Source organism: Symsagittifera roscoffensis, chromosome 1 (genome assembly GCF_963678635.1).
Source record: "Symsagittifera roscoffensis chromosome 1, txSymRosc1.1, whole genome shotgun sequence".
In the NCBI taxonomy this organism is placed as follows: Eukaryota; Metazoa; Xenacoelomorpha; order Acoela; family Convolutidae; genus Symsagittifera; species Symsagittifera roscoffensis.
In genome coordinates this window covers 79627217-79652828 of record NC_087062.1, presented here as the reverse complement: position 1 = coordinate 79652828, position 25612 = coordinate 79627217, and the positions used below count along the sequence as shown (strand labels likewise).

The 25612-nt window shown below is 33.1% G+C and overlaps 2 protein-coding genes across 6 annotated transcripts in view; one reads left to right on the top strand and one right to left on the bottom strand.

The window, feature by feature from the left end:
* The window catches only part of LOC134850463 (3-phosphoinositide-dependent protein kinase 1-like), a 203192-nt gene that overhangs the window by 115137 nt on the left and 62443 nt on the right, over nt 1–25612 (bottom strand). The window lies entirely within an intron of this gene.
* LOC134850390 (uncharacterized) lies at nt 1755–25583 on the top strand. 5 transcript variants are annotated; one of them, XM_063866593.1, is made up of 2 exons: nt 1755–1905; nt 23323–25583. In XM_063866593.1, the coding sequence occupies exon 2, from the start codon at nt 23345–23347 to the stop codon at nt 25022–25024; it is 1680 nt and encodes a 559-aa protein (XP_063722663.1). In that variant the 5' UTR covers nt 1755–1905; nt 23323–23344; the 3' UTR covers nt 25025–25583. The 5 variants fall into 5 exon arrangements, with proteins under 5 accessions (XP_063722663.1, XP_063722664.1, XP_063722662.1 ...); XM_063866594.1 differs by lacking the exon at nt 1755–1905 and adding an exon at nt 17134–17646 and having other exon boundaries at nt 23326–25583; XM_063866592.1 differs by lacking the exon at nt 1755–1905 and adding an exon at nt 21759–21876.

Below are 25612 nucleotides of genomic sequence, written 5' to 3'. Positions count from 1 at the left end.
TGTCCAGTAGGCTCTGTTTCAGAATACATCTTTAGAAAAAAAATTTTAACCAGGACCGCTATTTGCGAAACAGACACAAAGAATTGCAATATTAGCAAATTGCTGAGCACAAAATGTTTCGACAACAATGACTGAAACAAAAACTTCAAAACTAAAAAAAGCAACCATTTAATTTTCCCCCTAATTTCACTTTCATTATTTTAGTAAGCAATCAAAATAAGATAAATAATAGTTTAAGAGAGAAATATAAATGAAAGAGCTAAAAATGATGATTTTTCAGTTCCTTATCTTAAAAAAGGCCATCAAATTAGGTAGAAAATTTTTTTTCAGAGGTAATTATTGATGAAAGAGCAAGTGTCATCAATTTTTGGTCTGAAAATCGTAAAAACTTAGGCTAGTTGTTCTTACACTGAAAACATTTTCTTAATATCTGTTGAACCGCAGATCAATTTTGAAAAAACTTTAACATCATACCGTATTTGACCCTGTACGATTGTTCTGTGAGGTAGTGAAAATCGGCGGTAAAAGCAACCTACGCCATAGCTACTTCAATTCGTAAAATGATCAGAAACACCAGAAAACAGTTGGACCACAAGTAAAAATGCGAGACAAAATTAGAAAATCTGGTTCATTAAATTGTAGCCGATTAACCAACATAATATGATAGCCTTTTATCTCGTAATATTCATATATAATAGCTATTTATGTTGTGCAACTTGATAAAGAATTGCAGAAATGAAGAGAGTTTTTCTCGACACTATTGACGTTTTTTCAAAAAAAATTCTTGATCCAAATCACAGCTACTAAGTTTTTAATATGATACCACTTTTGAGGTGCCCCCTGTACAAATTTTCTTTGAGGTACCTAAAATCAGGCAAGAAACCCACCTTACGCCGTAGCTCTCGTTACCATCAACTCCATAGCTCCTCCCAGTGGGTGTTAGGAATAGTTTTTTGAAGTTCCCGAAGCGGAAAGGAAAGGGGCGTGAAAATTCACTTTTTTCATCAACACTTAATAAACAAGTTCTAGTATATTTTTGCTCATTGCAATTTTGAAAAAAAAAAATTATAGAACATAAAAATCACCTAAGTGCTTAAACCACTAGCAGAAAAACTAATAGCGCTTTCTCCATTTTTATCATCATGATTTTGATGAATTTGATTCCCCCTAAAAACATTTTTCCATACTCTAATTTCGTCACAGAAACTGCAATAAAGAGCAATTTCAAAAAAAAAAACAATTTACCTGATTTGTTTTTAAAAATGGATAAAGAGGGTGGCAGATTTGAGATAAAGTACTTTACAATCAAAATGCTTTGATGAGCAACGGCGTGAAAAAACTTCTCGAATTTTTCACTACTTTGTCAGGCTTGTGCGGCTATTACTGATTCTAGTTTTGCGAAAAAAAGTACTGCAAGAAATTCAGGAGTAAATTCGTTATGATGTTTCTATTGGTAAACATTTTACATTTGATCAAACAAATCGCATATGCCACTCATTTGAAAGTAGTGGGCGAATAAAAAGGTTTTCAACTTCATGTTTGCATTAAAGTGATTAATGGAGTTCTTTGAGCCATTCAGGCCGTTCCTCTCGAATAATTCACATAAATTGACTTCGATCATTTCATCTCAAAACTGTGTTAGTTTTTGTTCAAGTGCTGTTTTAATATATTTTGTCTTTGATAGAAGCACTTTTACACATTAACCTGCAAAACCATCAAAAATTTCCATTTGAAAAAGTTTCATCTTTAAAAACTGCTCTATAAAATTAACTCATAAACTAACTCAGTGTTGATCATTTTAAAATTGAGCCATCGTTATAAATTCGGCAAAAAAACTGATCGATTGTATTTTTTCAGTTCCCATTTTTTGCTTGAAGACATATCCTGCTTTTTTTTTGACGGACGGTTAGTAACACAAGACACATTTCTTAATGGAGATACTTAGAGACATCTTTTTAAGTTGGATTTAATCTAATCAAAATTAATCAAATGCTGATACATTGAATGAAAATTGGGGCCTCTTCATTTTGGAAGCGCCCTGTCTGCCCTGAATTGATTTTGGCACCCGCCTCAATCCTAATTACAATTTAACCCCTCCTTACAAAGATAAAGTTGGCAAAAAAGGAAATGTATTTAGCTCTTAAGTATAAGCTAGTAATTGGGAATATATTCATCTAATAATACCCCGTAGCTTAATAAATTCCGTGCTTCAAAAACGAAAAAAGAGGTACTTATTGAACGCATTTGCAACTTGCGATTTCAAACCGCGCGAATATTTTGATTATTATTACTTTTGGCGTTTTTAACGAATTTCACTTTTTATTTTTAAAGAAACTTCGTGGAACCTTTTTAGTGTCTTATGAACAAAAATTTTTCGCGTTTGATCATCATTTCACAAGTCAGTTTTCTTCAGTTTGCTCAATTTCAGTGCTTACCTTGTTAGGGTTTGTACACTTGTTACCAATTATCTCTGAGATAAAATTGAAACTCTATCAGTACGAGGCAAAAACTTTTCCGACCACATTTTGTTGCAAAAAATTGTTACAAAAAATGGTTAAAAACGTTTTTTTTTCTCAATTTTTTTCTCATGTAATTGTTTGCTGACTCAATTTAACTTTCACATAATTTTCAGATCTTAAACAGTTCTAAAGTTAAGCTAGTTTTGAAAATCTTAAATTAAATCAATCAAAAGGACATCTTGGATGAAATCAGCTCTGAAACTTAGTCTGAAAAAGGAAGAATCCAACTAACTTTTAAAAGACAAAAGTTGTTTAAAAGTTTTTGGGAATCGAATCACGATTGAGTTGGCTTTCACATAATACCTGCATCGAAATTTGTTATTAGGAGGTCAGTCGTTTTGACGTTGAAAAGAGCGATCAGGCTTGTCAAGTTCTAATTTTACTGACAGACGTGTCTCCTTTTTTGACCCGATCATTCATTCAGAGATTCTTTTCAGGAGCCTTTCACTAAATAAGTCTGTTTCTAAATGAAAAACAAAAAGTTACCGGCTGGCCTTTGTCATCAGAAAAGTAAGTAACAATTCACCGTTCAAACCCCATTAACCTTTTCCATATCATTGCCGTCACCGTCATTGTTCCTAGTAAGTTTTGGTCGTCAAAAATTACAAATTGCATCATTTAGCACGTCCCTAACTCAGAAAAAGTTAAGAAGTGAGAAAAAAATATTTGAAACCTGCTTTGAAACTTTTTTTGGTTCTTTACTTTATTTTCTGTTGCTTCTTCAAATTTGTCCACGTTCCTTATGTTTTCAAAGAAAGATAACTTCTTCTAATATAATCTGACCTTTTGGCAACTCAGGGAAATAAAAACAGGAAATAATTACAAGCGTTTCATTGTATTTTCATACTCCATCCTCTTGGCTGCTATAATCAGTTTGACCGTCAGTTTATCATTGCCGTTTGCAAATATACAATTTTGTTCACAAACTTCAAAATTTTTTTGTTCTACATCGGAAAATAATATTTTAGAAAAATAAACAGACAAGATTACGACACTTAAATAACTAAAATTGCACATTTTTTTTTCAAACCGATCCGAGTTTTGTTTGTAAAATCAAAGTGTTCATGAAAAAAAAACAAAAAAAAAATGAAAATCCAATGTGTTTCCCTTCTTGTTTTTCAATAATTACAAAATTACACAATGAATTCACTAACTCACTGAAGCGATATAATTGTCATATTTGCTGATAAATGATGTTGATCTCGTTATTACACAAATTTAATGACATCTCGATTTCTGACAATGCCCAATTTCTCAAAGAGATTTATATAGTTTGTTTGATACAGTATTTATTATTCACCAGCTTCGTTCTAAAAGAGTATCGATGGTTCTAGTAAGCAAAATGACAACGTTTTTTTTTCTTCAAAAAAACCTCAATTAGCTGCTTAGCTGCTTTTTTACGCTTTTCATCACTTTGCGAATTGTAATGGATATATAATGGGAATCTGTTATAAGAAACTGTTGTAGTAGATCCTAAAAACAAACATTCAACATAAGTTTTTGATCAAGTAGCAGTCTGCAGCAGTTAAATTTAGAATGATTAATGAATAGATGTTATTTAGCGCCCACTGAGATGGGTTCTTTGTGCTATCACATAGAGTAGTTTCGGATGGAGCACACCGTCTGCTGGTTACGCTATCTATCTTTGTCTGGAGAGATCTATAGATCTGTTTTCCACCTATAGAAACACTAGGAAGTATTTATTCTCCAACTAATTCAATATTGGTCTGACTAGTGACCCGGGTTGACCTCCATACACCGAAAATGCTTATCATACAATTCCATACATCAAGTGTGTGGGAAAATGCTTGTCATACAATTTTCATACAATTTCTAAAAATGGTTGAAAACTGGTATAAACTCATTTCTGTGGCTGTTTGATTCTAATAAAACAATCTGGTGATAAAAAACTGAGGTTTTCGTTTTTTGAAAAAAATGCTTATCATACAATTCCCATATATGGAAATTGTATGACTGGCATTTTTTTGGTGGCGACACAAAAAATTTTTCAAGTAATTTTGAAAATTTAGCCCAAAAATTGTTTTGTTTTTTTCTTCAACCGCAAATCGATTTTCTTAGGCAAACAAACATTTTTCGAAAAAAAAATTTTTGCATGCAAAATTTAATATTTTATGTGCATAACGTAGTCTTGGATACGATAAAATTGACTTTTATTTTCTTTCACTTAATTTTTTTTTCAAAAACGCTGAAAATTCCTCTTTCTTTTGTATGGGGTGTTAATGTACGCGTTGATCAATGTCTGATAATTTGAAAATTCAAAAATTTAATATAATCATCATTAAAAAATTTTGCCAAAAAATAAAAGTTTGTTACTTTTGTTATATCAATTGTGAAAGACAGCCAAATTCAGGTCGTTTTCTATGCATTGTAAATGCAAGACCGTCCAACCTTTGGTGTTTTGAGTAACCAAGGTCTCTGTCACTTGTATTCGGTTGCAACTACAACCGAAAATTTTTCAGAAACTAAATTTAGAAAGAAAAAATCAAAATTTTTGGTTTATGGGAAAACACCTATCATACAATTTTCATATATGGAAAAATGCTTATCATAGAGTTTTCATACAATTTTCTGTACGTATGGTATTGTATGAAATTGTATGACAAGAAGTTTCTGATATATGGAAATTGTATGATAAGAAGTTTTGGTCAACCCGGGGATACATTTACAATGAAAAATTGCTCCGACTTTTGAAGAAGGTGACGTAATTTTTGTGCTCGGGGTGAATTTCCCCCAGACAAATTTCGGGTTTTAAATTAGCAATTTTTGACGGAATTATTTTATATCATTTAAAAAGTACAGTTGCCTTGAGCTCAAATTTAAAAATTTACTTTACCTGTGATCATTTTTTTTCTCGTTAAGTTATAGGGGTTTAAGGACTGCCAATTTGCGATAATTAACGCCCGATATATTTCGTGCTAATAACGCGTAAGCAGAGCTTCAATTCGTTTTAGAAATTGTTCCAAAATGGATTGAGGCATGCTCCTAAGTCTTAATCAAAAAATTTCTACGACATGGCCCATACATTTTGCTTAATTTCAAAAATTAGCCTGCGGTTCAGAAAAGTGTGAAAAATTAACGTCTCTTTATAGCGTTTTGGTTGTAGTCGGAAAATCAGTTTGGTCGACCAAACCAGGTCAAAAAGATATGCTTCAAATATTTTCAAGGCTTTCAATGCTTTCGGAAATAGTTAAGATGAATGCACACTATGCTTGTTAAGAAACGATGAATCGATGTTCAGATTCTTATATAGGTCGTGATGATTAATTTTCTCGCGTTTTTTTTTCAATTGAAGTCTTAAATTGATGCAATACTTTACAGCAGTGCATTTATACGAATTACTGCATTTATTTCGCAAAATTGTTAGCCGAAACAGGGGTTTTTTAGCGCTCTTTGGGTGAACTCGGAAAATTATTTTGGTCGACTTGAAAAACGCCAACATTTTCTAATTTAAAAAAAAAACTGGCCCTCGACAAAATTCTAAATCCGCTCCTCGCTGTTATATATTTGTATATTACCAGGCCAGTTTTTTTAGTTGAAATGTTCTAAAACAAATTGACAAAACATCAAATTTTGTCTTTCAAAACATAAGCGTTGCTTGCCAATTATGTGCAAAATTCCATGAAATAAAGCGCAGTCCTTGCTACTAGTTCTGATTGTACAAGTATGCGATCAAAGACAAAATCCAGCAAATTGATGTCTGCAAGTGACTTGAAAGTTTATACGCAACAAATCTAGATTCGCAACAAATCTAGATTCTTTGGTGAGTTCTATAGATCTGTTTTCCACCTATAGAATCACTAGGAAGAATTTAGTGCCCTTTATTCCTAAGTAATTCAATATTGGTCTTCATTCGACCTTTAAACTAACAATTTTTGACAGAATCGTTTTTATATCATTCAAAATGTACTGTTACCCTGAGCTCAAGTTTAAAAATAAATTTTATCTGTCATCATTTTTTGTAGAGTTTTAGGGGTTTGAGGATTGCCAATTTGCAATAATTAACGCGCGATTCTTTTCGTGCTAGTAACGCGTAAGCGGAGCTTCAATTCGTATTAGAAATTGTTCAAAATTAGATTGAGGTGTGCTCCTAATTTTTAACCGAAAAATGTCTACGACATGGCCCTTAAGTTTTGCTTAATTTCAAAAAGTGGCCCGCGGTTCAGAAAAGTGTGGAAAATTAAGGTCTTTATAGCGTTTTGGTTGTCGTCGGAAAATCAATTTGGTCGACCAAACCAGGTCAAAAAGATTTTCTTCGAATATTTTCAAGCTTTCAATGCTTTCGGAAACAGTTAAGATGAATGCACAATATGCTTGTTAAGAATCGATGAACCGATGTTCAGTTTCTTATATAGGTCGTGATGATTAATTTTCTCGTGTTTTTTCAATAAAAGTCTTAAATTGATGCAATACTTTACAGCAGTGCATTTATACGAATTACTGCATTTATTTTGCAAAGTTGTTAGCCGAAACAGGGGCTTTTTAGCGCTCTTTGGGTGAACTCGGAAAATTATTTTGGTCCACTTAAAAAACGCCAACATTTTCTAATTTAAAAAAAAACTGGCCCTCGACAAAATTCTAAATCCGCTCCTCGCTGTTATATATTTGTATATTACCAGGCCAGTTTTTTTAGTTGAAATGTTCTAAAACAAATTGACAAAACATCAAATTTTGTCTTTAAAAACATAAGCGTTGCTTGCCAATTATGTGCAAAATTCCATGAAATAAAGCGCAGTCCTTGCTACTAGTTCTGATTGTACAAGTATGCGATCAAAGACAAAATCCAGCAAATTGATGTCTGCAAGTCACTTGAAAGTTTATACGCAACAAGTCTAGATTCGCAAAAATCTAGATTCACTGGTGAATTCTATAGATCTGTTTTCCACCTATAGAATCACTAGGAAGTATTTAGTGCCCTTTATTCCCAAGTAATTCAATATTGGTCTTTATTCGACTTTTAAACTAACAATTTTTGACAGAATCGTTCTTATATCATTCAATATGTACTGTTACCCTGAGCTCAAAATTAAAAATAAATTTTACCTGTCATCATTTTTCGTAGAGTTTTAGGGGTTTGAGGATTGCCAATTTGCGATAATTAACGCGCGATTCTTTTCGTGCTAGTAAAGCGTAAGCAGAGCTTCAATTCGTATAAGAAATTGTTCAAAATTAGATTGAGGTGTGCTCCTAATTTTAACCAAAAAATGTCTTCGACATGGCCCTTACGTTTTGCTTAATTTCAAAAAAAGGCCCGCGGTTCAGAAAAGTGTGGAAAATTAAGGTCTTTATAGCGTTTTGGTTGTCGTCGGAAAATCAATTTGGTCGACCAAACCAGGTCAAAAAGACTTTCTTCGAATATTTTCAAGCTTTCAATGCTTTCGGAAACAGTTAAGATGAATGCACAATATGCTTGTTAAGAATCGATGAACCGATGTTCAGTTTCTTATATAGGTCGTGATGATTAATTTTCTCGTGTTTTTTCAATAAAAGTCTTAAATTGATGCAATACTTTACAGCAGTGCATTTATACGAATTACTGCATTTATTTCGCAAAGTTGTTAGCCGAAACAGGGGCTTTTTAGCGCTCTTTGGGTGAACTCGGAAAATTATTTTGGTCGACTTGAAAAACGCCAACATTTTCTAATTTAAAAAAAAACTGGCCCTCGACAAAATTCTAAATCCGCTCCTCGCTGTTATATATTTGTATATTACCAGGCCAGTTTTTTTAGTTGAAATGTTCTAAAACAAATTGAAAAAACATCAAATTTTATCTTTCAAAACATAAGCGTTGCTTGCCAATTATGTGCAAAATTCCATGAAATAAAGCGCAGTCCTTGCTACTAGTTCTGATTGTACAAGTATGCGATCAAAGACAAAATCCAGCAAATTGATGTCTGCAAGTCACTTGAAAGTTTATACGCAACAAATCTAGATTCCCAACAAATCTAGATTCACTGGTGAGTTCTATAGATCTGTTTTCCACCTATAGAATAACTAGGAAGTATTTAGTGCCCTTTATTCCCAAGTAATTCAATATTGGTCTTTATTCGACTTTTAAACTAACAATTTTTGACAGAATCGTTTTTATATCATTCAAAATGTACTGTTACCCTGAGTTCAAATTTAAAAATAAATTTTATCTGTCATCAATTTTTGTAGAGTTTTAGGGGTTTGAGGATTGCCAATTTGCAATAATTAACGCGCGATTCTTTTCGTGCTAGTAACGCGTAAGCGGAGCTTCAATTCGTATTAGAAATTGTTCAAAATTAGATTGAGGTGTGCTCCTAATTCTTAACCAAAAATGTCTACGACATGGCCCTTACGTTTTGCTTAATTTCAAAAAGTGGCCCGCGGTTCAGAAAAGTGTGGAAAATTAAGGTCTTTATAGCGTTTTGTTTGTCGTCGGAAAATCAATTTGGTCGACCAAACCAGGTCAAAAGGATTTTCTTCGAAAATTTTCAAGCTTTCAATGCTTTCGGAAACAGTTAAGATGAATGCACAATATGCTTGTTAAGTATCGATGAATCGTCATGATTATTAATTTTCTCGTCTTTTTTCAATAAAGGTCTTAAATTGATGCAATACTTTACAGCAGTGCATTTATACGAATTACTGCTTTTATTTCGCAAAGTTGTTAGCCGAAACAGGGGCTTTTTAGCGCTCTTTGGGTGAACTCGGAAAATTATTTTGGTCGACTTGAAAAACGCCAACATTTTCTAATTTAAAAAAAAACTGGCCCTCGACAAAATTCTAAATCCGCTCCTCGCTGTTATATATTTGTATATTACCAGGCCAGTTTTTTTAGTTGAAATGTTCTAAAACAAATTGACAAAACATCAAATTTTGTCTTTCAAAACATAAGCGTTGCTTGCCAATTATGTGCAAAATTCCATGAAATAAAGCGCAGTCCTTGCTACTAGTTCTGATTGTACAAGTATGCGATCAAAGACAAAATCCAGTAAATTGATGTCTGCAAGTCACTTGAAAGTTTATACGCAACAAATCTAGATTCGCAACAAATCTAGATTCACTGGTGAGTTCTATAGATCTGTTTTCCACCTATAGAATCACTAGGAAGTATTTAGTGCCCTTTATTCCCAAGTAATTCAATATTGGTCTTTATTCGACTTTTAAACTAACAATTTTTGACAGAATCGTTTTTATATCATTCAAAATGTACTGTTACCCTGAGTTCAAATTTAAAAATAAATTTTATCTGTCATCAATTTTTGTAGAGTTTTAGGGGTTTGAGGATTGCCAATTTGCAATAATTAACGCGCGATTCTTTTCGTGCTAGTAACGCGTAAGCGGAGCTTCAATTCGTATTAGAAATTGTTCAAAATTAGATTGAGGTGTGCTCCTAATTCTTAACCAAAAATGTCTACGACATGGCCCTTACGTTTTGCTTAATTTCAAAAAGTGGCCCGCGGTTCAGAAAAGTGTGGAAAATTAAGGTCTTTATAGCGTTTTGTTTGTCGTCGGAAAATCAATTTGGTCGACCAAACCAGGTCAAAAGGATTTTCTTCGAAAATTTTCAAGCTTTCAATGCTTTCGGAAACAGTTAAGATGAATGCACACTATGCTTGTTAAGAAACGATGAATCGATGTTCAGATTCTTATATAGGTCGTGATGATTAATTTTCTCGCGTTTTTTTTTCAATTGAAGTCTTAAATTGATGCAATACTTTACAGCAGTGCATTTATACGAATTACTGCATTTATTTCGCAAAATTGTTAGCCGAAACAGGGGTTTTTTAGCGCTCTTTGGGTGAACTCGGAAAATTATTTTGGTCGACTTGAAAAACGCCAACATTTTCTAATTTAAAAAAAAAACTGGCCCTCGACAAAATTCTAAATCCGCTCCTCGCTGTTATATATTTGTATATTACCAGCACAGTTTTTTTAGTTGAAATGTTCTAAAACAAATTGACAAAACATCAAATTTTGTCTTTCAAAACATAAGCGTTGCTTGCCAATTATGTGCAAAATTCCATGAAATAAAGCGCAGTCCTTGCTACTAGTTCTGATTGTACAAGTATGCGATCAAAGACAAAATCCAGCAAATTGATGTCTGCAAGTGACTTGAAAGTTTATACGCAACAAATCTAGATTCGCAACAAATCTAGATTCTTTGGTGAGTTCTATAGATCTGTTTTCCACCTATAGAATCACTAGGAAGAATTTAGTGCCCTTTATTCCTAAGTAATTCAATATTGGTCTTCATTCGACCTTTAAACTAACAATTTTTGACAGAATCGTTTTTATATCATTCAAAATGTACTGTTACCCTGAGCTCAAGTTTAAAAATAAATTTTATCTGTCATCATTTTTTGTAGAGTTTTAGGGGTTTGAGGATTGCCAATTTGCAATAATTAACGCGCGATTCTTTTCGTGCTAGTAACGCGTAAGCGGAGCTTCAATTCGTATTAGAAATTGTTCAAAATTAGATTGAGGTGTGCTCCTAATTTTTAACCGAAAAATGTCTACGACATGGCCCTTAAGTATTTGTGGCTTATTACTAATCATGGCAAGGCACTTTCATTCCAGTGGTGTAATTGATGCAATTTCGGAGGCTTACTTGCTGTAGTTTTTTTTTTAATTTGATGAACGTAGTTCAGACTCTTATATAGATCGTGATAGTTTTTTCGTAGTTTTTTTCAGATCAGATTGAAAATTAGTTGATAGGCTGAAAAGCTCTGAAAGGGTCTGAAATGCTATTTTTTTCGAAGGTTACTTTTTGTTTTTGAATTAAAATCAGATTTTTTCTTTCCTTAAAAGGAAACAAAATTCCAATATCTAACGTGATTTATAGTTTATTAGTTTTTAATTTTATTTTACTTAATTTTATTCTATATTTCTAATAATATCAAGAAAGCGTTTTACCAAATCGAAGAATTTTAAAGTAATCTATTTTAATGAAAATTTGAAATCATATCAGTTTTTTTCTGTTTTTTCGCGTTTAATAACTTTTTTTATTGTCTGTTGGCTATGTTCCATTTTTTATTGACCTCTAAATTTTTCACGATGCCCAATTTCCAAAAAATATTATTTGATACAGTTTTTATCCTCTACCCGCTTCGTTCTAAAAGAGTATCGGTGGTTCTAGTAAGCAAAATGACAACGTTTTTTTCTAATAAAAAAAACCTCAAATTGCTGCTTTTTTACGCTTTTCATCACTTTGCGAAATGTAAGGGATATATAATGGGAATCTGTTATGAAAAACTGTTATAGTAGATCCTATAAACAAACATTCAACATAAATTTTTGATTAAGTAGCAGTCTGTAGCAGTTCAATTTAGAATGATTAATGAATAGATGTTATTTACCGCCCACTCAGATCGGTTCTTTGTGATATCACATAGAGTGGTTTCGGATAGAGCACACCGTCTGCTGGTTACGCTATCTATTTTTGTCTGGAGAGCTCTATAGATCTGTTTTCCACCTATAGAAACACTAGGAAGTGTTTATTCTCCAACTAATTACATATTGGTCTCACTATTGATACATTTACAATTAAAAATTGATCCAATTTTTGAGGAAAATGACGTAATTTTTGTGCACGGGGTGGTTTTTCCCTAGAAAAATTTCGACTTTTAAACTAGCAATTTTGACGGAATTGTTTTATATCATTCAAAAAGTACTGCTGCCTTGAGCTCAAATTTAAAAATATATTTTACCTGTGATCATTTTTTTTCTCGTTAAGTTATAGGGGTTTAAGGATTGCCAATTTGCGACAATTAACGCCCGATATATTCAATTCGTATTAGAAATCGTTCCAAATTTGATTGAGGCGTGCTCCTTAGTCTTAACCAAAAAATGTCTAAGACATGGCCCATACGTTTTGCTTAATTTCAAAAATGTGAAAGGTTCAGAAAAGTGTGGAAAATTAAGGTCTCTAAAGCGTTTTGGTTGTCGACGGAAAATCAATTTGGTCGACCAAACCAGGTCAAAAAAGATATTCTCAAAAAATTTCCAAGGCCTTCAATGCTTTCAGAAACAGTTAAAATGAATACACACTATGCTTGTTAAGTATCGATGAATCGTCATGATGATTAATTTTCTCGTCTTTTTTCAATAAAGGTCTCAAATTGATGCAAAACTTTACAGCAGTGCATTTAAACGAATTACTGCATTTATTTCGCAAAATTTCTAGCCGAAACAGTGTCTTTTTAGTGCTTTGGGTGAACTCGGAAAATGAGTTTGTTCGACTTGAAAAACACCGCCAACATTTTCTAATTAAAAAAAAAAACTCGCCCTCGACAAAATTCTAAATCCGCTCCTGTCTGTTATATATTTGTCAATTACCTGGCCAGTTTTTTTTTTAGTTGAAATGTTCTGAAACAAATTAACAAAGTATCAAATTTTGTCTTTCAAGACATATGCGTTGGCTGCCAATTATGTGCAATATTCCATGAATTAAAGCGCAGCAGTCATTGCTACTAATTTTGGTTGTACAAGTATGTGATCAAGGAAAAAATCAAGTAAACTGATGACTGCAAGTCACTTGAGGGTATATACACAACAAATCTAGATTCGCTCGCTCATTTCATTGCGAAGTTTTTGAGCAAAAATGAATAGCGTTTTTGTTTTGACAGCATGTGCCTATTTACTTTTATTGAGGGCAATGGATACTTCTTGTATTTGTGGCTTATTACTAATCATGGCAAGGCACTTTCATTCCAGTGGTGTAATTGATGCAATTTCGGAGGCTTACTTGCTGTAGTTTTTTTTTTAATTTGATGAACGTAGTTCAGACTCTTATATAGATCGTGATAGTTTTTTCGTAGTTTTTTTCAGATCAGATTGAAAATTAGTTGATAGACTGAAAAGCTCTGAAAGGGTCTGAAATGCTATTTTTTTCGAAGGTTACTTTTTGTTTTTGAATTAAAATCAGATTTTTTCTTTCCTTAAAAGGAAACAAAATTCCAATATCTAACGTGATTTATAGTTTATTAGTTTTTAATTTTATTTTACTTAATTTTATTCTATATTTTCAATAATATCAAGAAAGCGTTCTATCAGATCGAAGAATTTTAAAGTAATCTATTTTAATGAAAATTTGAAATCATATCAGTTTTTTTCTGTTTTTTCGCGTTTAATAATTTTTTTTATTGTCTGTTGGCTATGTTCCATTTTTTATTGACCTCTAGATTTTTCACGATGCCCAATTTCCAAAAAACTTTGTTTGATACAGTATTTATCCTCTACCCGCTTCGTTCTAAAAGAGTATCGGTGGTTCTAGTAAGCAAAATGACAACGTTTTTTTCTAATAAAAAAAACCTCAATTCGCTGCTTTTTTACGCTTTTCATCACTTTGCGAAATGTAATGGTTATATAATGGGAATCTGTTATGAAAAACTGTTATAGTAGATCCTATAAACAAGCATTCAACATAAGTTTTTGATTAAGTAGCAGTCTGTAGCAGTTCAATTTAGAATGATTAATGAATAGATGTTATTTACCGCCCACTCAGATCGGTTCTTTGTGCTATCACATAGAGTGGTTTCGGATAGAGCACACCGTCTGCTGGTTACGCTATCTATCTTTGTCTGGAGAGCTCTAAAGATCTGTTTTCCACCTATAGAAACACTAGGAAGTATTTATTCTCCAACTAATTCCATATTGGTCTCACTAGTGATACATTTACAATAAAAAATTGATCCGATTTTTGAGGAAAGTGACGTAATCTTTGTGCACGGGGTGGTTTTTCCCTAGAAAAATTTTGACTTTTAAATTAGCAATTTTTGACGGAATTGTTTTATATCATTCAAAAAGTACTGCTGCCTTGAGCTCAAATTTAAAAATATATTTTACTTGTGATCATTTTTTTTTCGTTAAGTTATAGGGGCTTAAGGATTGCCAATTTGCGACAATTAACGCCCGATATATTCAATTCGTATTAGAAATCGTTCCAAATTGGATTGAGGCGTGCTCCTTAGTCTTAACCAAAAAATGTCTAAGACATGGCCCATACGTTTTGCTTAAATTCAAAAACGTGAAAGGTTCAGAAAAGTGTGGAAAATTAAGGTCTCTATAGCGTTTTGGTTGTCGACGGAAAATCAATTTGGTCGACCAAACCAGGTCAAAAAGATATTCTCAAAAAATTTTCAAGGCCTTCAATGCTTTCAGAAACAGTTAAAATGAATACACACTATGCTTGTTAAGTATCGATGAATCGTAATGATTATTAATTTTCTCGTCTTTTTTCAATAAAGGTCTCAAATTGATGCAAAACTTTACAGCAGTGCATTTAAACGAATTACTGCATTCATTTCGCAAAATTTTTAGCCGAAACAGGGTCTTTTTAGTGCTTTGGGTGAACTCGGAAAATGAGTTTGTTCGACTTGAAAAACACCGCCAACAATTTCTAATTAAAAAAAAATACTCGCCCTCGACAAAATGCTAAATCCGCTCTTGTCTGTTATATATTTGTATATTACCTGGCCAGTTTTTTTTTTAGTTGAAATGTTCTGAAACAAATTAACAAAGTATCAAATTTTGTCTTTCAAAACATATGCGTTGGCTGCCAATTATGTGCAATATTCCATGAATTAAAGCGCAGCAGTCATTGCTACTAATTTTGGTTGTACAAGTATGTGATCAAGGACAAAATCAAGTAAACTGATGACTGCAAGTCACTTGAGGGTATATACACAACAAATGTAGATTCGCTCGCTCATTTCATTGCGAAGTTTTTGAGCAAAAATGAATAGCGTTTTTGTTTTGACAGCATGTGCCTATTTACTTTTATGGAGGGCAATGGATACTTCTTGTATTTGTGGCTTATTACTAATCATGGCAAGGCACTTTCATTCCAGTGGTGTAATTGATGCGATTTCGGAGGCTTACTTGCTGTAGTTTTTTTTTAAATTGATGAACGTAGTTCAGACTCTTATATAGATCATGATAGTTTTTTCGTAGTTTTTTTTCCAGATCAGATTGAAAATTAGTTGATAGGCTGAAAAGCTCTGAAAGGGTCTGAAATGCTATTTTTTTCGAAGGTTACTTTTTGTTTTTGAATTAAAATCAGATTTTTTCTTTCCTTAAAAGGAAACAAAATTCCAATATCTAACGTGATTTATAGTTTATTAGTTTTAAATTTTATTTTACTTAATTTTATTCTAGAGTTTTAAGCATATCAAAAAGCGCTCTAAAAAATCAAAAAATTTTAAAGTCATCTATTTTATTGAAAATTTGAAATCATATCAGTTTTTTTCTGTTTCTTCGCGTTTAATAATTTTTTTTATTGTCTGTTGGCTACGTTCCATTTTTTATAATTTAAAAAAAAAAATTAAGTATAGTCTGCGTAAAGTTTTTTTATATCATATTGGCAATTTTTTTCAGGTTAAGCTAAAAATGTCTAGTACTTAAATCATATTCTTACATTTTGATGGTTCGTCATATCTTTTGTAAGCTTTTTGGCAATTAAAAGGAAAACAAATAGACTTTAGCGTCCTGTTGCACATTTTTTTTGAAACTGAAACGCAGCGTAGTGTTTATGGCCAATCCTGTAAAAGGGTTTGGAAGGAACTATGACCTAGTGTATTTTGTTTTCGGCAGGTTTCCTCTTCTCCAAGATGACCAGGGCAATTTAAATAGATTTTCTAATTAATTTCTTCTGTGATGTTTTAAAGTTTTTCGTGAGTTTTAATTTACTCTTACGAAACAAACCAAATCAAACCCCGAAATAAGAAAAAAAAATTAAACAATTTAAAAAAAGTTTAACCAATTTTTACAAAAAAAAAATCTTTTAAAAGTTCTATTTTTTGATAAAAATTAGGATATTTTGCTCCTCCTCCTCCTGCTATGAATTTAAAGTATTAATTTTTTGTTCACATTGTCTGATTGCTACAAATTGGCTTTGGAACTAATTAGGCCGCGACAAATATTCTTGCTTTTCACACACAGCACTTTTCACACTTTTCATATTAAATTTACCGTCTCATGTTCAGTGATTGGACTAAGAAAGTAATTAAACAAGGTTGACCGATTGGTGTTTAATCACCTTCATGAAAAATTGCAAAAAGTTTTTTCTTCTATAAATTAGTGTCATTTTTATAATGTGTTAAACGAAAAACGCAATCACGGTGTCACGAAAAAAAACCATGACCCAATTTTTGATTATTGAACCAGGTTCAATATTTGCGGCAGAAGTTATTGCAGAATTTTCGATAATTCACGAAAAATGAGAATTTTTGCAGTGGACTGTGATTCATCTATGATATCGATAATCAATTAAGTTCTCACCGGGAGATTGACAGGGTCTGAGATGTCAATGAGGTGTTCAGAGTGTGGCTTAGTTGCGTATTTAGTGTAGATGATTTATTGTCGCAGATAGCGATCTTATTTACCATTTCGGTTTCTTTCTGAATTCCTGGTAAGTCAATTAATGTAGTTGAAGAATTAGGAGCAATGCGTTTAGTCTTATCCAGATTATTTCGCTTGAAAGGGGAGAGACGGTAGATAAGACAGCTACTTAGAGCAGATACAAGCAGCAGTGCTAATTTATAAATTGATAAGTAAATCTTTTGATCGCTCTTTTGTCTCTTCTTTAAAAACCACCTCAACTCACCTCCATTTGACATATCTACCTGCTGCAGTAAAACTTACCGCTCCCCCTCCCATCCCTTTTTATTTTTCTCTCTCTTTCTTTCTCTCGCTCTGTCGTTTTAAATATTTTAGTGCTTGTCCTCGCAGCTCACGATTTGGTTCAAGTTTTCAGCACAATATGGTATTTATCTGACATTCGAAAAGAAAACATATTTTGCAGTTATGAATAATTTCGATTTATTGATGTGCTCGGAGGACTGAAACAGTTCTCATGCATCTTGTTCTTATTTTTTATTCATCATTCATCCTCAAACTTGCTCGCGCTTTTATCTCCATGTAATTTTAATGAGTCTTTTATACGCATCTGAGTCAAAAATATTCCATTGATCAATGTTTTGGAATTCAAGCGCAAAAAATGGTAGCTGAAACCTTTTTATTAAGTAGTTGTTTTTGCAACCATAGATTTTTTTAGTCATAACTTTTCAAAAATTATTGAATCGAATATAACAATTGATTTAACTTTAATCGGAAACTGCAATACGTGAACTGCAATCTTCGAGTGAGTATATATTATTTTCTCAAAACGATTCTTATTTATCCTTGGACTTAACCCCAAGAAGGGTATTCGATCCAAAATTCGAAAAAAACGCTAGTGGTTGCTTTTCGTTATTCAGATCATTTTAGGTCATAGAATTAATCTGTAGACATAAAATATTTATACCATATAAAGATCGCAGTACGCTGAGTTCAGAATCAACAGTATTTTTCACCTGCCATTAGCTTTGGCCAAATGACGAAATTTCAAATTGATTTAACTAAAGCGAGCTTTAATTTCAATTTGGATTTCAAGACGCCACTAACAGGGATTTAGTTGAGAACTTTTTAACAAGCAAAATATTAAAAGCCCAAATGTCAAATTATAATGTTTTCTGAAATGAAAAGTTCACTAAAATGTTATTCGATCAAATGAAAATTTTTGTTTTCATTTTTTTCAACAGTCATATCAGATGAAAAAATCAACGGCTAAATGAAAATTTATGAAGTCATGTTTCTAAGAACTTTAAAAATATATTTTTTCAAATCAAACTGATCGTTGATTGGAAACAAACTAACTCTAAATGTCAAAACTAACACTCAGTGTCCAGCTTTTTGTGTCTTCTGAAATATTAAGTTTGTAATGAAATGAAAACCAAAACAAACTAGCGTTTTCAACAATTAACGATTTTAGAATTGCACAACAGATGACGAAAAAAAGCTTACTAACGGCTAGCAAGGAAATTTTGGTTTTCATCTTTGCTAATTTATTAATCACACGAAATCAAATTTTTCAGCACAATATCCAGCTCGTAAATGTTCAAACACTTACTTTTTTTGGGTTTCGCCTTGTCCAACGCGACGGCCTGAAAGGTAATTGCATTATTTTAATTAAAATTTTCACTACTTTTCTATATTGAATAAAAATTTCAAAACACAGCTCAATCAATTAGTGAGAAGTTTGATTTTTTTTGTTCCGACCATTGAAAATGGTAAGCAACTTTGTTTTTGGGTGTGCTTTACCTTTTCACATAAAACCAGGTACCACAAATAGTCAATAGCATGGGTCGAGTGCTGTATCAATTTAAATCCAATTCAGTCATGATGCGAATGACATTTACAAATGCACAAAATAATTTTTCCAGCGTTGAATTTTTTAAAAACGTTTAGTCTATCTTCGAGCAAGTAACTGTAACCTTTGTTATATAGAAACTTATTTTTGTAGACTTTTCGGCTCAGAAAATTTGATTTTACACTGAACTAAACTAGTTTGTAATATTTTTTAGAGCTTATTTTTGAAGAAGAAACGTTGGGGTGGATTGATAGATCCCTTTGTTTCAATTAGTAACTGAAATTAAGCATAAGTCTCATACTAGATTAAAATAGATCATAGTTGATCTGTTCTTAGAGTTAAAATGATATTGATATAAACAGATAAATTAAAAAAGACGATTAATTAAGTATAAATGAGTTATAAATGGATGAACAACTGTCTTAAACTCCAAATTAGGTTTGGAGTTCTTAGGTTAAGTTACTGTGATTTAAGTCAAAAGGAAAACTTTAGAATCTTACCTATGGTCAGTTCTGGAATGTTATATTTTTCAAATTTATTTTTTTTTAAAACAGAAAATTAGTAATAAATAAAAAAAGAAAAATATTTCAACTCGACTGAGCGAGTGGGGAAAATAAAAATTCTGAAAGTTCAGATTGATTTATTTCTCAGCTATTTGGCTGAGACAAATCTGCACCTGCAGTCTAGGCTTCAAACTTCTTTTTCCTCGTTTCTTCATACCCTTGATGAAATTGACATTTGCAACTCATTGATTTTTTACCATAAAAAATCAATAAATTAAAAGAACAGGGCAATTTATCAGTGTTGCACCTGCCTTGCCTAATTAAATCTCAAAGTCTAGAATCGCAAAAGGACTGGGGGCTTTGTCATCGCGCTGTCTGCCTTTTAAGGCAAGACAGTAAACCAGTCCACCTAACTGGCGACATAATTAGTTTGGGATATCCAGGCCAAAAGTAATAGAAAAAAATGAGTCCAATCTTAAAAAAAATTATTTAAATCGGAAAGATATTTGAAATGTTTGAAAACTAACTTAAACCGTAAGTTAGTGTAATTTTTGCAGTATTATAATTTTTATCAATAAAGTTTTTATAAAAAAAAACTATTGTACAAAAATTGTGATTTTTAAAAAAATTTTAAAAAGTTTTTCCATCATTTTGTTTGGTATTCAATTTCTCTTTAAATAAATTTAATCTTGACTTATTCAAAATATTCAATGAGTTTGTATAGATCTAAAACCCACACACTAAAATCGATTATAAAATGAAAAAAAAAAATTTTTTTTTCTAGTTTTTTATATGGCCGCAACATTCTGTGCTATTTGCAGCGAAAATGGCTATATTTCTTTGCTTTTTAGACAGTTTAACTGAAGCACCTTAAAATTTTATTTATTCAAATTTTGCGAAGTTTTTTTAAGAAAAAACTTTTAAATGAAAACATCGAAAAATTAAACCAAAAATTTTACACATACACGGATTTTCGGCGTAAAAAATCCATATTTGAGTTTTTGATGTTTCGCCTCAAGAAAACTAAACATCCAAGGTTATATTTACGTTAACCGGCTGTTTCAAATAACCGTTCTTAGCATAAACTCGAAAATCTCATTCAGCTTGTGAGTTACATACTGAGAGTTGGAATCAAAAGGAGAAAAAAATGTGTTTAGGCCGTTAGAAAACTCAATGTTAATTTTTTTTCCAAATTCAACATCGTTTATGATAAAAAATTTGATGAAACGACAATTTGAAACAGGATATATTTCTTAACAAGCAAAATTTCGAATCAGAGGATTGTGCGGAGAACACTGATTTGACGCGCAGTCTTCCTCTCGTGGCGGATGATAGCGTAGCGAAGCACGAGTAAGCTAATGCCAACTTCTTTTTATGAGTTGACGCTTGACCCGAACTGTTACTTGTTACGAATTATCGCCTGTTGTCAACTTTTGTCCTACCAGAAAGTACTACCATTTAAATTGGTTTTCATACTGTCTCTAATCTTATTGTTAAAAGACACAAGAACTGGCATCCGCTAAAAAAATTAACAGAAAATAATTTTTGCAGAAAATTGCAGAAATTTTTTTGCACAATTTGAACGATTTAAGGTGGAATACTCAAAAGTTTGAGGCGCAAAATAATACATGTGGAAGCAAGAAAACTGAAACTTTTAAATTATCCCGGCCCTCCCGACCTCCACAGGTTTCATTCCGCCTCAAAAGGCGTGTTATTCAAACCGCTCAAACTGGCCTTTGATATCCGGTAGTAAGAGAAGATTTACTCATGCGCGAAGGAACGAATGCGCGAAAATTAGCTCAGCTAATCAGAATTTAGTTTTCATAAGTTTGAACGAAATAAGCGATAAATTCAGTCAATCGTGGACAGTTTAAAAGGAATTGATTGGTTGCAGATTTTCACGCATTCAGTCCTTTTTGCGTGAGAATAGCCCTGCTAAAACAGATTGTTTCTATAAGAGCAAAGTTCTAAGCAATCTAATCAACCGATATTTTAACTTGCTTCAAACTGTTTCAAAAAAATTGAAAACAAAACAATTTTTCATTGAGAAATAGACGTGTTTACGCGAAACTATTACGCTCCATCTGATATTTTTTTAGAGCAGTTCCGATAAGGTGAAGATATTTTTGATAAGGTGAAGAGCCATGATACGGTATTAAGAGATATTAAAATTTCTAGCTTTTCATCCAATTGAATGTATGGCAGTTGGTATTAACAAGGACTACTCGCATGAAGGCAAAACCCTAAATGTTTAGCGATTATTTAACTTCTCCCAGTCTTTGGTAAGAAGAATATGATTGAATTATAATTGAAAACGAACTAAGAACTTTGTTTGACTTTCCGCACCGGCGAGCAATAAATTTTTTATCATTTTAAAATCATTTTTCATTCAACTATGGCGCAAAATTATTTTATCGATTCCTAAATTTGACGGAAGAAAAAGTTACTCATTTTTCGGTTTTTTAATTTTTGTCTCAAGAAATTTTAAGTACAAAGGGACGCGTTTTGCATCAACTAACGCATTATTTGACCCAATTACATTGCTTTCGTTCATTTTAGATTGATCTATGAAACAAACTGATTCGCTGGGTACGCTATGCTTCATTAGAAATCATACCCGTAAAAATTAGACCACATCGACCAGATCGGCAACCTTGAAGGCCCTATAATTTTACAAAAGGTAATCGCAGGTAAGAGTTGTTTAATTTTTGAAATTTTCTAGTTTGTAGACAAGTATACTGGTCAAAACTGATTTTTAAAAACTTAACTTCTCTTAATAAAAAAACTGCTCCGGGCATAAATGTGTTTTCAAAGAATTCTTAACATGAAATCATTTATCATTACTCAAAAAATACAATGACGAAGGCAAACGAATGTTTGCTTCAGATTTATTCTAGTGTTGTTCTTTTAAGACGGTCAAGTTTTGATAGATTTTACGTTTTGGGTTGCAAAAAGATACTTTACTTCAATATTTTGATTTTCATCTGCAAAATTTGGCGCCTGCCTGCTGCTTGTACTATGACATGTTGAAGCTTGAAGATCTTCTGTTATTTCTTCTATTGTCCACTTAGCCCAATATTTTTAGTTGGTTCTTTTATATTTCCCTAGTGTTCTAAATATTTTTTTTACAGTATGTAAATATTTTGTTTACAGCACTACTAAGGCAAGCTAGAATTGCTTGAAGATGGATTTACGCAAATGATTTTTCAATAAGTGCATTTTTTCTCGCAAACTAAGAAAAACTCTAGTTGAAAAAAAAGAGGGGAATAAGTGGACCACTTAAACTCGGACCGGGAACATATTAAATTTCAAAAGGCAAATCGACACATAACTCCGTTTTTCTTCTTTGCCAGGTGAATCGTAACAACTCTCGCTATCTAGTTTCACTATTTCCCAAAAAGTAAAGAGGAAATCATTTCTCAAAATACCAAAAACCCACACAATTGTTTGCCCTTTTAAAGTCTTACCAAACTGGTCAGATTTTGAAAAAGACCATTTAAAAATATCTTTCCAGTTTATATTTCAGACAAAAGACATTTGTTTTAATTATAATAGCTTCGAGTTGAAAAGCGAAACTGGAGAAATTTTGTGGCTAATTTGCCAGCCGCCGTTCTGATTAAAAATTGATGAAAAAGAGTCTTTTGTTTTCAGGAGCCAAAATTAATTTTGCTGCGCAATGTGATACGAGCGAAAATCTTGCTTACCTCTTCAGACATTATTTACCATTTCGTTTCCATTTTGAATGTTTGTTCGACGGATGTGAAACATCTACTACTAAAATCTTCGTTCAATTGAAAACCCTCTGATGCAAAAAAAACTGAATTGAAACCTTAAAACAGTGGATTAGTTTATGATCTCTTTCTCTTCTAAGTCATGAAATGAGATTAATTGAGTTTCAAGCAATTCTTTAGCCACCATATGTTTATATTTTCTTCGTAACCCTAGGCTATTATATCGAATATCAAACCTCTACTGACAAATTTGACTTTGAATAGTGCTGGTTGTTTAGAAAGACTCATCGTCTAGTATTTTGTTACTACATTTTCTTGGTTAAGCATCTTATTTTTCGTTAATGAAGAAAAAATAGATTTGTTTTGTAGTTGTTGCATCGATAAATATTTATTAGCAGTTTCTGAGAAGTCGCCGCCATGAGCAACCATTCAATTGACGACTACTTCAAAATGTACGAGACGCAGAATCATTTCTACCAATCAGACGGCCACACAACCCTAACGAGCCTCAAGTCGTCTGCTACTAACGGCACGACAGTCGGCAACCACCGTCTGACAACGACACCGACGACGACGCAGCATCAAAAGTGGGTGGAAAGCGGCCCCGCCAGCCGAGAGCTGCACAATGACCCTTTCCTATCGCGAGAACAATTCGTGACTCACGCTGGTGTTAGAGCCCAGTCGTCGGCACGAAACCTGAATGACCCGAGACCCCGGTCACTTTGTGTGACCCTTTGGTACCTCTTGGTTATCGCAACACTCGCCGTTATTTCGTCAGCTGCAATTTATATACTGTGGAACGATTATTCTCGTGTTGGAACTTTCATAGTCGAAACTACTAAATTTTCTCCTCTCGAAAATTTCGAATTTCCAGTTGTCACAATTTGCAATAAATCACCTCTGAACGTCTACCAGAATCCATACGCTAACCCATTTTCAACCCAGCAAACCGATTCCCTCATTTCGGCTATCAGAAACGCTTCTGATGGCTCGTCCAATTTTTCAGCGCTGAATAATATTGCGGTCTACAACGAAGACTACTTCTATGCTAGCTATAGCAAAAAGTTCGCATACCAACATCGAACTAAGTTGCAACAATTCTTTTTTTCTTGTCGGTTCTATAATGCACCCTACCAATGTGATTTGCTGTTCAAGCCAGTGTATGTTCCACTGAAGGGTATTTGCTACAGATCCCAATTTAGCAAAGCCTGGCCAATAGAAATAGGACCGTTTTTGGGCCTGGATATTCATTTCTACTTTGAAAAAAATAGAGTCCTGGACAACGAAGACTCGCCGTTATTCGGCCGAGGAGCTCTAGTGATAATAGGCGATCACCAGGGTTCGGAAAACGCAATTCCCATTAACGTCGGCACCTCGACGTCTCTCTCGGCCAGGGAGATACAATACACCCAGAACGAATCGTATAAATCGCACCAATGTTACCACGCCACAGAAACTCCCTTCTCGTATCTCCAAGCCTCGACAGTGACTAACGACGAAGTGAAACTGGGATACTCCATCGAAATGTGTCGGAACCTTTGCAATAATGACGTATGGAAAAAGGCTTTCGGATGCTACTTGCATGCGGGCTATTATAGCCTCAGTGACGAAGAATGTATGGACGATACAGCGCAACGGAAACTAACAATCCAAGCTATGGTCGGTGGACACTCAAATTTGACCAAAAAACTCCGCAAGGACGGTAAGGCTTGTTCCAAGCAATGTCAACCGCTATGCGATTATAAAAAATACGATTACACCCAAATGACAAGTCCAATGAAGGTGAGCACCAACTATGTGAACAACCTCATAAAAAGAAATACGGTCACAAAGGAGGGCAAAGATTGGATGGAAAGAGAAACAGAATCGAAACACAGCAGACCGACAGAGTTGCAGAAGAACCTAGCACACTTGAAAGTGTTCGTTGACTCGTCAAATCGCAAAAAGACGGTCTCCTTTCAGCCCGTGAGCACAACGCCTCGCTTCTTTGCAGATATCTGCGCAATTATGGCACTGGCCCTTGCAATATTTTACACCCTCGCACTTTTCAGATCAACAAATTTCACTTCTCAAAGTGACGAATTACAAAGGATATAAAAAGCAGACATTTCCACAAATTTTGTAAAGTTTTCATTAATTAACCCTTTTAAGTGTTAAAATGCAACAAAGTCACGCTGAGTTCAAAAATGTTGCTGTCTAAGTTTACATAATGTTTTTGATTTAGAAACTATTTTGCATTGAAAAGAATGATTTAGCTTCTGATTTAGAGATTTAGTTTCCCTCATTCCTTGCCTTATAAGGACCAAACCTCTCATGCGAGAAGGACCAATGTTGACGAAAAATTGTAAGCCAATCAGAATTCACTATTGGAAAATCTTTAGAAAAAACGCTGGAAACTCTGTCATTTTTAGACAGCTTCCAGAATTTTGATTGGTTGAAAGCTCAATCGGTCCTTCTGCCACGAGAAGAGCCACCCCCCCCCCCCCCTGACTTACATGTATTTATTCCTATCGCAACCAGTCAAATTATCCTAATGTAATCATTGAATCAATTAAACTTTGGGTTTCCTGTCATAATTGTCATAATATCATTAAAACACTGGGGAAACAGTTGTTTATTTGATTAATGGGTTCTCAATGTTTTACTGATACTTTTTAGCGTGGTTTCTAAAAGATATTTTAATTA